Source organism: Embiotoca jacksoni, unplaced genomic scaffold (assembly GCF_022577435.1).
Source record: "Embiotoca jacksoni isolate LCO1_2020_lvr unplaced genomic scaffold, fEmbJac1.0.p SCAF_51, whole genome shotgun sequence".
NCBI lineage: Eukaryota > Metazoa > Chordata > Actinopteri > Embiotocidae > Embiotoca > Embiotoca jacksoni.
In genome coordinates this window covers 1,119,594-1,134,209 of record NW_027185405.1, presented here as the reverse complement: position 1 = coordinate 1,134,209, position 14,616 = coordinate 1,119,594, and the positions used below count along the sequence as shown (strand labels likewise).

The window sequence follows — 14,616 nt, the reverse complement described above, 5'->3', positions numbered from 1 at the left end:
GAAGATGACTTTCATTCATACACGTGAATTTATTCATTTTTCCACATTAAATTAGTGTTTACTTCAAAAATGAAGGGTGGAAAACCATCAATAAAAGTACATGAAGATAAAATGAATATACAACAAAAGAAGAAACCATGAATCTGCTGCTTTAATCCTCCCGTTTATACACAGCGGGAGACGTGATGTGATTTTAGGCTGCGTGCTCCAGGCGGGAACGTTTTATCTCTCAAAAGGCACACAGTCGAGGTGCTTGAACTTTGAAAACACACGATACAACGTCGGTATATCTACTCCTAGTTTCCAGTCCCGGTGAAATGTTGCTCTCACAACCGCAGCGTTTACACAACGTGGGGAAAAAGACAGCGAGATTATTTAACAAACATTCGGGAGGCAGCAAAATGAATCTAGAAGACATTTGATAAATAACAACCGAGGAGAAAATAAAAGATACAAAACATTGGCAATATACAGCATACAGTAATGAAGTGAGAAGGTCATAGACGAGGAAGTGTCACTGCATCAAATGGAATAAGAGTGTCAGATGTGCTTTAAAAGCAGCTTGTTTTAAAGGGGATATGTTACACAATATTGAAATAAGTATATAATATGTTCCTGGAGGGAGTTCTTGTTTTAAGCTTGCAGGTTGTTTTGTTTTTTTGTTTTAGTTTAAATGTGAGTTTTGTTCTTTTTTTCTGTTTTTCTGTTTTTATTAATAATGTCAGATAATGTTTCCGGCTTTAGATACCAACGGAAGGAGACGAGACATCGGCAGCAAATAAACAAAAATCTGGATTTTTGTACGGTATAAATGAAGCCGAAAGCAGAACTTCACTTGTTTTGTGTTACTGCCTCCTTTTACCTCCATGCTTCTTCTACCACCCCCCCCCTCCCCACCCCCCACCACCACCACCTTCCCTCTCTCAGTGCACCAGCTCCAGCTGGCTGGTGGAGAACGGCAGGACCCCGCTGACGTAGTAGGCGATGCCCAGGGAGAGCAGGGCGATGACCACCAGCAGCAGCAGGACCCTCCAGAAGCCCAGGTCCTCCACAAACTCCTGCCAGGTGGTCCTGAAGCTGGACAGCACGCCCTCGCTGCTCTGCAGGTTGGGGTTCAGTAACGAGTGGCTCTCCATCGCGCTGAGACACACAGAGGACAAACTGTGAAGGAGCTCGACACGTAACATCTTCACTCGGCAGTGATTCCATGGAAACAGGAGGAGTCACGTTCAGACGGCCAGACCGAGTCTCTTTCTCGTCATATCCAGACAGAATCCGGCTTGATTTGTTTTTGAAGTTTAAACAGTAAAAAAAAATAAAAAAAATAAAAAAATACAGCTACAAATACAATGAGATTTTTGCAATCCGGATCTAAACCACGTTTGGAGGTGGCTTGAAATGTGATTCCAGTTGGATTTCTACAGGTGCGTCTGGACGTAGATAAATCAGACAGATGAGGCTAAAGACAATGACAAAAGTAAAACCAAGCTAAACAAAACACACACACACACACACACACACACACACACACACACACACACACACACACACACACACAGGAGGTAACTTCATTCCCCAAACCCGTTCCATGAGTCATAATTACAAATTACACACACACACACTCACACACACACACACACACACACACACACACACACACACACTGGATTTACCGCCAACATCTGAAAAGGAGACTGAAGACAGAAACACATCAACAACTTCCAAACAACATCCTCAACTTGTACTTCTGTCAGTGGGTCGTAGATTTTAAACCGTCATTACATCAGACAATTATGAAAACCAAATATTTGATGTTCCCAGGCCAGAAGAGATATATATTTCCTGCAGTGTTAAGACTCTGGGTTCATTACAGTTGTTCGTGCCTGGAAAAGTCTCAATGGAAAGCAGCTAGATGGCATTCTGATGAGAAGGAGCGCGCCTTAAGGTCAGCATTTTGGTTGCTACCATCTTGCTATTTTGGAGTCATTAGTGAGCTTATTTGGATGGACGGTCTGAGGAGCAGCGAGCGGTGGATCGGACTCCTTCTGACTGGAAACCTGAGGTCACGAGGCTCCGCCCACCGATAGCAAAACCCTGACCGCACCACAGCCTGTCAATCAAACAGACCCCCCTCTGCTTACCTCTCACTATCAGCCATCTGCATCGTCTCCAGTTTGGAGTGAGGCCCTCTGTTGAAGCCTTTCACCTCCTGCTCCTCCAGCCCCTCCAGGAGACGAATGGCGTCCTTGTTGACGCCGCGTCTCTTCGCCAGCACCAGCGGGGTCGACCCGTTGTGGTTACTGTAGCGTAACAAAAAATAGACACACGCTGTCAGAAGAAGGGGAATACAACTGAGGAGGAAACCACGTTAGAAAACATAAAAAAAAAACGACGCCACCTGTTAGAGCCATATTTTGTGTTGATAACAAATTCTATTAGAATTTGCTTATTTACTGAGGTAATGTAAATCTTTCTTTTGACTTGTGAAATAAGATGAAATGCATATGCTGAATTAATTCGTATGTATTAGTTGTGATTGACAAGATGATTGTCAGCTGATTATCAGCTGTGATAGGGGAGAAGGGGGACTGAGTTTTTGGTTCTTCTTCAACCAACATGGAGGAAACGTGAGGAAGGGGCATCGGTACAGTCTTTGACCTCACGTTACAACGAGAATGTTTTGTAAACTCTTTTGATTAATGTGAGAATAAACGAAACGACTGAACCGGCGACTGCAGCGTTCTGATTTGGAGCGGTTTAACGTGTGAGTCAAGCGGAGCCCCTAGTAAGATGGTACAGATTAAAGGAAAAGGACACGGCGCCCACACACAGTGTCAAGAGTCTTGAGGGTGAAACTGAAAGCCCTAAATTGATTTCTTTTCTTGGTTTCACCCACACACAGTGTGTTTTTAGTGTAAACAAAGAAGTGCTGAGTCGTGAGTCGTGTCTCAGCGACATCTTTTAAATCACTTCTTAAAATGTATTTTTTGTTTTGTTCGTGCCAAAGTGTAAGTTCAGGCTGCCAAGGCACAAGTATGTTTGTTGATGTACATTTGTTAAAGTATCTAATTGACGACTATCTTGTGACCTACAACCAACTCTGTATTACCATACAAAAGCAGGTACAAAGGGAACGGGGGTGACGGTCTACTGCTTGTCCCACTGTATAAAAGCTGCCCTACGGAGGAGGGAAGGTCCCTCTTTCTTTGCTGGACACCTCTCTTTGAGGGTGCATGTATGTGTTCCTTCTTGCAAGAATAAATGTCCGATGTGTTTGATTTTGAACCGAGCCTCTTGAGTCATTTTTCTAACAGACTCCTCGGCACTAAACGGATAAACTAGTTGAGTTTCACTGTAGCTTGGTGCGATCTGTCCATTGAGGGAAGCAATCATTTGATGAGGAAGCCCATGTGGTTAACTCTCCTCCTTCCTTCAGCTGTTGCAGCTGCTGATATTCATGAACATAAAACTACCCCAATGCTAACCATACTTCCTACTTTTTCCTCACTTTTCATGATCACTGTACATCTGCAGAAGAAAAAACTTTGAGCTCAACTCTGACTAACCGAAGGTTTTACTTCCTAATATATGAATCTTGAGCTGTTGCTCATTGGGACTTTCTTAACATAGCAGGGTTCCTTTCTGTCATGTTGTCAGACCATTACTGTGTTAAGTTCCCTGAAATAACAGTATATAAATATAACTCGTTGCCACGACCGATATTCAGTCAAATTTCAGCAGCTTTGTTTTTCAAACCACCACGAACTATTCCACTCATTTGGTTAAAGGACACCACAGCAGTGAAAACGAAACGACACCAATAATCGGACACACATCAAAGTAAAACTGACAACAAACTGTGTTTTTGATCCGTTTTCAAAATGAACAACAAATCAAAAAGATTTATAACACTTTAAGATAGAAAAAAAAAATGCTTGAAGTCCAGTAAAGAAATCAAAACCACTGGAGGTCGGTGCCTACGGTAAAAGAGACCAGGTCGATCTCCGAGTCAGATGTCAGGTGGCAGAAAGTATAAAAATAAATGAAAGATTGAAGAATGGCGTGAATGTTTTTATCATTATCAACCATCATTACGGATAAAATGGCTGGAAAAGGTCCCCATTATGTGAATTAAATGTCTTACCAGATATCGATCTTCAGCCCGTTGGACACCAGGAACTGTATCGTGTCCACGTGCCCGCAGAGGTGCAGCGCCGTATTTCCTTGGTAATCCGTCGCCAGCAGGTCGGCCCCGAACTTGTGCAGGAGGCGGCAGATGTCCACGTTCCCTCGGGCGGCGGCGAGGTGGAGGCCGGTGCGGCCCCGGTTGTCGCGGATGTTGGGGTCGCATCCCGTCTCCAGGAGCCTCTTGGCGAAGGGCAGGTCTCCGTCGATGCAGGACTGCAGCAGAGGCACGCTGGTCTGCGACGAGTCGTTGATGAAGACATAGGACATGTCCGAGTGGGTGTCAGAAAATTCCAGCGTACCTGCAGTGATGTACAAACGGGAGCAGAGAAATAATATCAATATTAGAAACAACTGTGAAGTCTGCTGTGTTGAAGACCTCCATATAGAGGAGGATATATGATCACGATTACAGCGCTGCACGAATTACATTCACCTCTCCAGATGTTCCTCATATTTTGGGTCGTTTTGTCTCGAAAGTGTGAATTTCACACATTTTATAATGACCTAACGTAACCACATAGGTATACTTACATTGATTTATCAGCACAAAAAAAAAAAAAAATCATTATTCATGAAGGAAAGATGTTTTAACGATTAGTCAGGTGACATAAATAAAACATGAACTATTTTCTCCACATCATCAATTCATCTTTTGAGCCATTTTTCAATCAACATTTTTTTTTTTTTTTTACAAATTGCTTATTTTTACTCCTCCAATGTGACTGTCAGCTTTACTTCACTGTAAACGGAATATTTGACATTTGCAAACATTTCTTTGAGCTGTGTGAAACGACGTGGAGGTAAACGGTGGTGGCGCGCCCTCTAGTGGTGACAATGCTCCACAACATCTGCAGCAGCGGAGCCAATACAATCACAGATTATGGGGGCTGTGTCACAATGCAATACATTATCATTTGGATGGTTACCAACAGAATCAGCAGGAAAATAATAACAACAATAATAATAATAATAATAATAACACGTGGCACTGCTGACTTCATGGCATTAAGGGTAATTAATTGATGTGAATGACGTCATGGGGCTATTTAAATGCTAACGCGTGTAGCTCACGTTATGAGCTGGCAAACCGTGTCTCTTTACTGACGGCGAACAGTTCATCTGGTTAGTGAACACTGCCTGTGGAGTGTTTAGTAAAATAAAATCACAACGAAGGTCGAAGATTTCCTCAAATTAGAAACCAAAACGAGCTGCTGATCCGTGACGTCAGCTAAGAAGCTCGCAGAGCTAATGTTAGCTGCGGGCTAACGCTTTTGGACGTCGGTGAAACGGGGTGAACAAAAAAAACCAAATGTGACTCAACAACTGCAGTAACAGACACACAGAAGACGTATTTACTCACCTGTTAATATGTTCCAACTCATGAGAAAAATGTACACCCCGCTTTCCTTCGCGCTAACGCCTTTAGCAGTGTTGTTGTTGTGATGCGGACTTCTTCTCCTTCGATTTTACTGGCGGACGACAAACTGAAAGTAAAAACGTCACAGCGCCGCCTGCCGGACCGGAGTGATACGACTTCTGTTTAATTACAGCAACTTGAACCAACATCGCTGTCTCGTGTTAACACTCTGTCTATCTGCTGTATATAGTCTACCTTTTCATTATATTCATAATTTCCTCATCTAAATAAAGACATAAAGGGACTCGCATATTACAAAGTTATCTGAAACATAAACTATCCTGCAGATAATTGGGCATAACTATAATTTATGTATCTCTTACTGTCTCACTGTTCTTGCCTTATTTTTAAATTTGTATTTATCGTGAATTAATTATATCAAACTATGAAATAGTCCAGATTTAGCTTTTTTAGGTGAGTTTTTATTACCGTTTCAAAATTATGGCTATGATGTGATAATATTGACTTTTAGTATCTTCATTTTGACATATCTGATCCGGTTTACATTTTAATTTGACCTCAAACTTTATCTTTACATTAACTTAAGCAAAAAAAAAACCACAAACACAAGACACACTAGTCCCCACGCTGGAAAAAAAACAAAACAATAATGCATTTCTTAGTCATTTTTGAAACTTTATTTCAAAGTGTGTGAGCACAGAAATACATATTACAGTAACAGACTCATTATTACCATTTTTTTTCTTGTTCTGGGTCCTCTTTGAGGAAAACTGTATTTCTTTTCGGTCTCTTTCAGTACGTTGCTGCATGAAACATTTGGATGTGAACGTGTCCAAAACAGACAAATCAAAACTTGCTGTTATTGCATCGGTTAAATTGTCAGCGCTGAATATATTTTCCATATAAAAACATCCTAGAGGCATATTTTTTTGTTTCCATAAAATGTAATGTACACATCATTATCTTCCCATTCCCTCGCATCTCAGTAAATACCAGGGGATATGATTTAGGTAAAATAATTACAATCTAGATTACAAAACAACAAATACAGACCAAAAAAAAAAAATAAAAAAAATAAAGGAAGAAAAATAAAATAAAATAGAAAAAGTAAAATGTGACATCGTAATAAGGCCGTGGCTACCAGCAGGGAGACGTGCTGACACAGCGGTCATAGTGGTTACAAGTCATGCAGTAGCTTTCACTGTCTGGGGATCCATGAAGCAGTTTCACTCACGCAAACCCAACTTAATGCAAAAAACTATAAATTCTAGAACCCCTTTTTGCAAATTCAGTTTTCATCGTCATATTTATGGCTGAAGAATCTACATTTAAAGTCATGGTTTCCCCTCTTTTTTGTCTTTTTTTTGTTGTTTTTTTCTTATCCGAGGACAGTGAAACAACACAGAGACTGAAAAGAAAATAAAAAAAAATAAAAAAATAAGGAGCTAAAGAGTTATAGACCTTCGCTCTAACATGTGTCGCCGGGAAAAACAGGAAGCACTATGTACAGCAATAATTAACAATCTATCAGGGAGTGGGTGTCTTTTGGTTCCTGTTGCGAATTCAGGGTGAAAAAACAAAACAAAAAAAGAAGTTAAAAATACTAGTTTGGTCACAACATAATGAAAACGTGTGAGAGCGGAGGTGGAGGAATGTGCCCCTTTACTCGACCTGGTTACTGTTCGAACCCACATCAGTGCAATATCAGTCGTTTATTATGATTCATAGCTGTTGCAGAGATTCTGTTTGAGTTATTTGGAGGAAAAGTGCTGGTTTTTTGTTTTTTTTGTTGTTTTATTTGCCTTTCAAGTCAACTGTGAGGGATTTATAGCACCAAAGAGTCACATTGTGAAAATGAACAAAGGTCACAGGAGTATAAAACTGGTAAAACTGGTATTTTTACATGTTTATGAACATTTTTCCAAATATTCTGAAAATTTTGTCTTCACTCACAGATGGATTGTGCTCGTAAATTGAGTTATGTTTTTACGATCTTTTCTGTATGAAAATCAACATGTAAAGAACTGCGACATGCTTGACATAAGAAAAACTCATCGAATTGAAGATTTAGATGTTGGTTTTTTTTTGTTGGTTATGTCGTTGTTATCTTCATCTTGGAAGCTGCAATATCTGAGATCTTTTAGTCAACGGCTGAAAATCTGGTGAAAGAATCGACCCTGAACACAAATTATGAGCAAAAATGGAAACTGGATACTGAACAATTTAGTTTTTAATATTTTAAAAAGGTGCTAAGAGTAGAATCAACTCTAACACTCTGCCGCTTTATTTTGAAAGGCTTCGATTACACAGCGCAACGCCTCACGGCTAAAAGACTGTGAACCATTTAAAAATATTAACAACACTGGTTCCTAGTACCTTGAAATGAAATCATGGATCTGTGTGGACCGACTCATCTGAAGCAGACGTCTGGCTTTCCAAAAAGGGGGGAGGGGGTGACACTCTCCGAGGTAGCCGAGAATGATTCTCGCCCAAAACAACCAAAAACAACCGTAATGAGAAAACGGACACACAAAATAAACACAAACATAAACAATAGCACCATTGTCAGTGATAATGTAGAGAAGCGCGATCACAATGGAAGCCTTCTCTGTCCGTCTCCTCCCTCCTTTCATTTCTAAAGGGGGTCAAAAACTGGGATGATGAAACCATCAGCGAAGCAGGAGAGGGGCTCATTTTCAGTCAGTCACATGTTCCTGTTTTTGTTGTTGTTGTTTTTCCATCTCATCCTCCATCGTGGACACAGTCTGAGTGTATCACCTCCGGATGTTTTCTCCCCGACTACAAGATCTTGCTGCAGACTTGGCAGCGGCTGACTCTGGAGCGCTCCTGGCCTCCCTTCAGGGTCTCCTGCGACGGCGAGTAGATGAACTCCTGGCCGGCATCCACGGTGGTCAGCCAGAAGCTGTACTTGTTGGCGAAGTAGTGGCAGGTGCCTTTAGCTCCGTTGCACTCGATGAACGGAGTCGCCCGGAAGTCCTCCAGGCACGAGCCGGGCGACACCAGCGACTGACCGCCGCCCTCGGCGCCGGCTGCCGTGTGCTGCGGTGGAGAGAAGACGACATCTCAGACAAATTCAACCTGCCTCTTATTTTATATCGCTCATTTGTGAGACGAAGTTCGAGGATTTCCGCCTGTCTTCTAGTCTTCGACGTCACTGTTGGTACCACCGCATCTCCGCCCTACTCTTTGGATTTTAGACTGTCAGTCAAACAAGACATTCTAAGGTGTCTCCTTAAGTTCTGGGAAACTGTTAAATGATAACTTCCAAGAAATAACCTGTTTGTTTACTGGAAGCAAGCCGTTAATGACCCACCATGAGGAAGGAGTATCCAATCCAGAGACTCCTCCAGCCGGGTGGGCAGGTGGGGATGGTCATGTCCTGACTGTGGACCGCCACCGCGTAAGACGGAGCCTCGCACACCGAACACCTGCCGGGTTTCGTACAGCAGTTTAATCAACGTGCACGCGTTACCATGACGATGACAGACTTGAGGCGAGCGCCGGACCCTCCCGCACTACCTGCTGATGTAGGACCGTATCTGCTCCTCGGCCACGGGCATCATGGGGATGGGCGCGGTCGTGGACAGCCAGTAGGACTTGTCGTTGCGGCTGGCGTAGTAGCAGACGTCGTTGGGGGAGCAGTAGAGGAAGGGGATGGTGCTGAACCTGGGGAGGCACGAGCCCGGCTGACCTGGAGGGACGCAGAGGCGTTTTACATCTTCAGGAAATTGAACCAAAATCGATAAATAACAGCAACAAAAAAAATCAGCTTCTTACATGTGATTTTATGCGTTAAAGCCTCACGTTTCACCGACCACAGCGAAAAAAGCCTCTAAAGATATTTGTGTCTTGTGTGTGTCATCACATCAGTGAACTGAAGTGAGTGTTTCCGTACCGAGGTCTTGGTTGTGGGCCTTGTCCTGTCCCTCCACGTACAGCAGGCTATATCCCTCCCACAGTTTGGCCATGCCCTGAGGACACATGGGCACCTGGGAGCTCTGGCTGTGCTTCACCAGCGTGTATCCGATGCTGTAGCTGCGGCGGACGATGCCGGGCGAGCCGGGAAGACCGACCGCACCGGGGACACCTGAGGAGAAAGTCAGAGTTCGAACGTCGCTGTTAGTGGAGGCAGACGTGCTTTGGTTTTCAGGGGAACATAATCCTGTTTTGGATAGAAGATAAAAGTGCTTCTATTGTTGTGTGTTTGATGATCTTTAATAATGTCGATCCTACCAGGTCATCCTTGGTACTAAGTGAATGTTTTTGCCGAATTTGACCAAATTCCCTCGAGGCATTGTTGAGATATTGTCTTCATGACAACGGGACGGACTGATGACCCCAAAACTGCTCACCTTGTTCTCCAGTGGGTCCGGGGAAGCCGGGAGGTCCAGGATCACCGACGGGTCCGGCCAGACCGGGAAATCCAGGCCTGCCAAGTTTACCCAAAGGACCGGGACCACCCTTCCTACCTGCAGCAGGAAGACATTTTCACAAGTGTGTTTTGATATCATTTCTGCCTTGAAATCTTTACTTCAGTCGCTTTTCTGTTTCCTGCTTTATTTTGTTCCCTCACGTGACGGAGTTACAAAACAGAGGCATTGATCTCGTCATCGAACAGATTCACGCTGTCACATCTCACCTGGAAATCCGGGCCTGCCGGGCTGACCGGGCTCTCCGGGGATACCGGAGGATCCGCTTCCACCGGGATAACCCTCGTCTCCGAACGGTGGCCTGTAGTCGACCACCACTGTGGGTCCCGGGCTACCCTTCCGACCGGGAGGTCCTGCAGAGGATGAGAGGGACGGAGAGGGAACAATTGAGGGAACGTTCACTTCCTGTATCTCAATGCATTGATGAAGTTGGAAAGACTGACACCCTCCCACCTTTTAATCCCTTGGGTCCTTGGTTTCCAGAGTAACCAGGGTCACCGGGGTAACCCTTGACACCAGGACTGCCGCTGAAGCCAGTTTCACCCCGACCTCCTGAAAACCAAAAACAGAATATTTGACATAGAAAAAAAACCATGGCTGCATGTTTGGTTGGTGTTCTTGAGCTCCACTTCACCTTTGAAACCAGCACTGCCGGGGATTCCAGGGCCTCCTGAGAACCCTGGCTCTCCCTTCCTGCCGGGGGAGCCGGGGAAGCCCGGCAGTCCAGGGTCCCCTCTGTCTCCCTGGGCGGTGCCTGGTCCGGGGGGCCCTGGAGGACCTGGAGGACCTTGGAAACCTGAAGGAGTGAGAGGAGGGTTAGAAGGTGAAGAACGAAGCGGAAACTAGACCGAGGAAAATGTACCTACCATATTCTCCATCCAGTCCAGGGAGGCCGGGGTTTCCCGGAGGTCCGGGAATGTCTGATCCCACGGTCGGACCGGGAGGTCCGGGCCGACCAGGGAACCCTGCGAGTCCAGGACCACCTGAGACACAGAAAACAAACAATCCAGGAGTCAACATTTATCTCGTACTGAACCGGTTTTCTTCCTCTCCTTGAAGTCCACCTCACCTGGTTCTCCTCTCGGTCCCTTCTGTCCGGGGAAGCCTGACGCTCCGGGGTAGGAGACGCCCCTCTCTCCCTTCAGCCCTGGAATACCGGGAGCACCTGGGCGACCTCCTACAGTCCCACCTGGACACGGATGCAACAAAATGTTCAGCATCTTCCACGTCTGCAAACATGCGTTTAGTTTCTACAGTTCTAACTCCTGAGACCGGAAGACACGTGACGAGGTTCTTGCCTGGGGTTCCAGGGAGGCCTTTGGGTCCGCCGAGGCCGTTCAGTCCGTCCAAACCAGGGGATCCAGACAAACCTGGGAAGCACACGTCATCGTGAGTGTGTGTGATGGCAGGCTCTGATCATATCTCACGGGAGGTTTGTTTTTCTCTCACCGTTGGCTCCGGGACCTCCGGGACCTCCGGGACCTCCTGGTGTCCCATCTTGTCCTCTTCTTCCCGGGTATCCCGGCTGACCCTTCGGCCCGGGGAAACCAGGGGAGCCTGCAGAGGGGAAATATGTCAGCATGGCTTCCTATGACTCTCTCTGGTTTTGTGAAGGAAATATGGCACCTGCTAAACTTCTGCTTTTCTCTTACCCATTATTCCAGGACGTCCCGCTTCACCAGGACCCCCCTTCACTCCGGGGTAACCCGGACCTCCTGGAAATCCATTGTCGCCGGGGGCGCCGTCAATGCTACGACCGCCTGACGAGACACAGTCGGTCTGTTTTTATGTGTTGAATGTTTTAAAACGGTGCACAAATCAAAGGCCGGAGATCATCCGTTTGCTGACATGTCTTAAAAACATTTTGATGTGAAGGAAAAAGGAAGTGAGCTGTGATTGTAGGCTGTGGGAATAAAAAACTGACCGCTGTCAACACATACAGTTGGAATCAGCAGGAAATAAGATAAACACAAGACTGGGACTGTGAATACATGAATGTTGGATTGTCTTGAAGTACAAAGTAGGTAGAAGGAGTTTGTGTTTGTTATTCCAGAGTTATTCCATCATCAAGCATGGTGAGTCTCACCTGGGAACCCCGGGTCTCCTGGCTGGCCTTTAGCTCCCGCCCTTCCAGGATAACCGTAACTTTCTCCGGGCGGACCTGAGCGACAAAACATACGAGTCATGGATGTGTGTACTGAGCTAATTGAACCATTAACCGGCAGGTTTGATAAGAGAATAGTTGTGTCGAAGGGTGTGTTCTGGTGTGTTTGGGTCTGATATTTAAACTCACCTTTGCCACCGGGGCGACCGGGTTCTCCCGGGTTGCCTGGGAAACCAGGTGTGCCATCATCACCCTGAAAAAAGCCGTCAGTTTTAATCTCATTGTCGGAAGTTGCTGCTTGTTTGTAACGTGTGTGCGTTTTCTTACCCTTGGTCCTGACATGCCGGGGAAGCCCATGATTCCCGCTTCTCCCTTTGGTCCGGGGTAGCCCGGACCTCCTGGTGTCCCGGGAAACCCGGGCTGTCCGGGCTGTCCTTTACTCTGCTCAGCGTAACCAGGAAGTCCAGGCAGACCCTGACGACCAGGCACACCTGGCACACCCTTGTCACCTGTGAGATCAGACAAAGACCGGGTCACATGGGCGATACGGACTTTGTTACACAAGCATCTGACAAACTCCGACAGTTCACAACAGCAGTGGAAAGTAACTAATTACATTTACTCAGGACGGTTCCTGAGTACACTTAGATCAGTGGTCTCCAACCTTTTTTCTTCTGACAGCTACTTTAACAAAATGAAAGTGTTAGAGAGCTACTGATGTTCAGTAACAATGATTCACATAGCCGAGGTCCATCCAAACCAGCTGAATCAGCTTCTTTTATGTGAACAATAACAAACTGCTACTCAACCAAACCTCGTATATGGGTGGACCCTGTGTGAAACTGGAGGGTTTTTAATTGAAAAAGTTGCTGCATTCAGCCTACCGGCACTCACTCAGCGACAGACACTCTTCATAGCTCCGCCCCGCTGTTGCGGTCTAGCTGAAAATATTCCTGTTATTTCTCTAATTTCTGAGCAGCCGTTTGTTTCCAGCTCAGTGTGAGAGTCTCTGCTGTGTTTCTGTCCTCTGATCTCTGCGTGTCTCACTGTGGGCGGAGCTCCAAAGTGAGCGAGGGGAGATCGTCCGCTCGTTTATCGATAGAGTTGATAGAGTCGTTCTCTCGGACAGGTTAAGAAATTAATAAATAAAAAAAAGGCTGAAATGGATCAGCGGCCCGCTAAAGTACGTCTATGTGTGGGTCGAACCTTCGGCGAGCTACTCAGAACCGAGTCGATGACTACTGGTGGTTTCAGATTGGAGACCCCTGAGTTAGAGAAACTCTTACTTTATCAAATCACAATAAAACAGTAAAACAGATAAACGGGAAGTCGTGTTACCTCGGGGTCCTGGGAACCCAGAAAGGCCGCTACCTCCGGGGGTTCCTGGGTCTCCTTTTTCCACATCTCGGGGAGCAAGCAGACCTGGAGGACCGGGGTTTCCTTTCTCACCTGTGAAAGGTTGTGTAAATCACAGGTTGGTGATCTACTTGACTGGTGTGCGTCCAAAAGCAGCACTGTTGTCACCATCCCCATTCCTGTTCCGTACACTCTACCTTTCTGTCCGGGGTATCCGGGTCCTCCAAAATATCCATCTCTACCTGGCCCTCCAGGTAATCCTTTCCCTCCAGGAAATCCTGGAGAACCAGGGCGACCTGGTAGTCCTGGGAAACCCATAAGTCCTGGGAAACCTCGTTCACCTGAGGAGGTAAAGAGAAAATCCAAATGTTGTTAGTCACTATAGAGATGTTTTCTTAAAATGGAAGAAACCAGTAACAAAGAGATCTCCAGCACACCCTTTATTCCTGGCCTTCCTGGGATTCCCTCTCTCGTTCCTGGTCCTGGAGGTCCAGGGGTTCCCCTCTGTCCCAGCGACCCGGGAGTGCCAGGCAGTCCCGGGTTTCCTTTCATTCCAGAGGGTCCGGGGAAACCGGGATCTCCTCGGTCTCCTTTCCGACCAGGGTAACCTGGCGATGCACGGAGGGAGATTCAGTCAGACACGGATCATAAATCAACATTTTAAAAAGAAACATGGGAAGCAGCGGCTGGCTATTAATCTGAAAAAACAAGTAATAACAGAATTAAATGAACATAAATCTCATTCATTTAGATTCACAACATATTAAATGAAAACAATAAAAAAATAAACTTACCTTTTTATAATAAATAAACTTACCCCAACACAATAATTATGTTTATTAATAAATAGAAAATAAAATTAATTTAGCAGTTATTTCTATTCACTGACACACACACAATGTGGCAAACAGCAGACAACAATGTAATCGCACACGTTCCCTTGCATTGTTTTATTGCTTCGATTAGGCTGAAATTGCACTTTGATTTGGGAAGTTATTGATCAGATTAAATCCTGATGGAGCTGATTTAGACACAAACTGTAATAATTAAACATTTTCCAGAAGAAATCTTAAATTATTCTGCTTTCAAGTGCAATTTCAGGCTGAATTAGCACTCTTAAACCCCTAAAGTTTGTCCTG

The 14,616-nt window shown here is 45.1% G+C and overlaps 2 protein-coding genes across 3 annotated transcripts in view; both read right to left on the bottom strand.

Annotated features, from left to right (window-relative positions):
* Positions 1-5: 5 nt before the first annotated feature.
* ankrd46b (ankyrin repeat domain 46b) lies at positions 6-5,652 on the bottom strand. The gene is made up of 4 exons (XM_069172177.1): positions 5,549-5,652; positions 4,145-4,487; positions 2,142-2,300; positions 6-1,140 (listed from the first exon to the last, which is right to left on the bottom strand). Exons 1-4 carry the CDS (start codon positions 5,568-5,570, stop codon positions 924-926), a joined length of 741 nt encoding a protein of 246 aa, XP_069028278.1. The 5' UTR covers positions 5,571-5,652; the 3' UTR covers positions 6-923.
* A 568-nt stretch (positions 5,653-6,220) lies between these two features.
* col4a6 (collagen, type IV, alpha 6) overlaps positions 6,221-14,616 on the bottom strand; it is a 106,302-nt gene continuing 97,906 nt past the window's right edge. For both annotated transcript variants that reach the window (XM_069172271.1, XM_069172272.1), the window contains 19 exons: positions 13,915-14,085; positions 13,675-13,818; positions 13,460-13,570; positions 12,449-12,630; positions 12,311-12,374; positions 12,104-12,178; positions 11,670-11,777; positions 11,467-11,574; positions 11,316-11,387; positions 11,087-11,206; positions 10,884-11,000; positions 10,652-10,813; positions 10,471-10,569; positions 10,227-10,370; positions 9,940-10,056; positions 9,483-9,674; positions 9,107-9,278; positions 8,901-9,015; positions 6,221-8,626 (listed from right to left, as the gene is read on the bottom strand). In XM_069172271.1, coding sequence (XP_069028372.1) covers positions 8,366-8,626; positions 8,901-9,015; positions 9,107-9,278; positions 9,483-9,674; positions 9,940-10,056; positions 10,227-10,370; positions 10,471-10,569; positions 10,652-10,813; positions 10,884-11,000; positions 11,087-11,206; positions 11,316-11,387; positions 11,467-11,574; positions 11,670-11,777; positions 12,104-12,178; positions 12,311-12,374; positions 12,449-12,630; positions 13,460-13,570; positions 13,675-13,818; positions 13,915-14,085 — 2,534 coding nt within the window. In that variant the 3' untranslated portion in view covers positions 6,221-8,365. The remainder of the gene's footprint in view (positions 8,627-8,900; positions 9,016-9,106; positions 9,279-9,482; positions 9,675-9,939; positions 10,057-10,226; positions 10,371-10,470; positions 10,570-10,651; positions 10,814-10,883; positions 11,001-11,086; positions 11,207-11,315; positions 11,388-11,466; positions 11,575-11,669; positions 11,778-12,103; positions 12,179-12,310; positions 12,375-12,448; positions 12,631-13,459; positions 13,571-13,674; positions 13,819-13,914; positions 14,086-14,616) is intronic.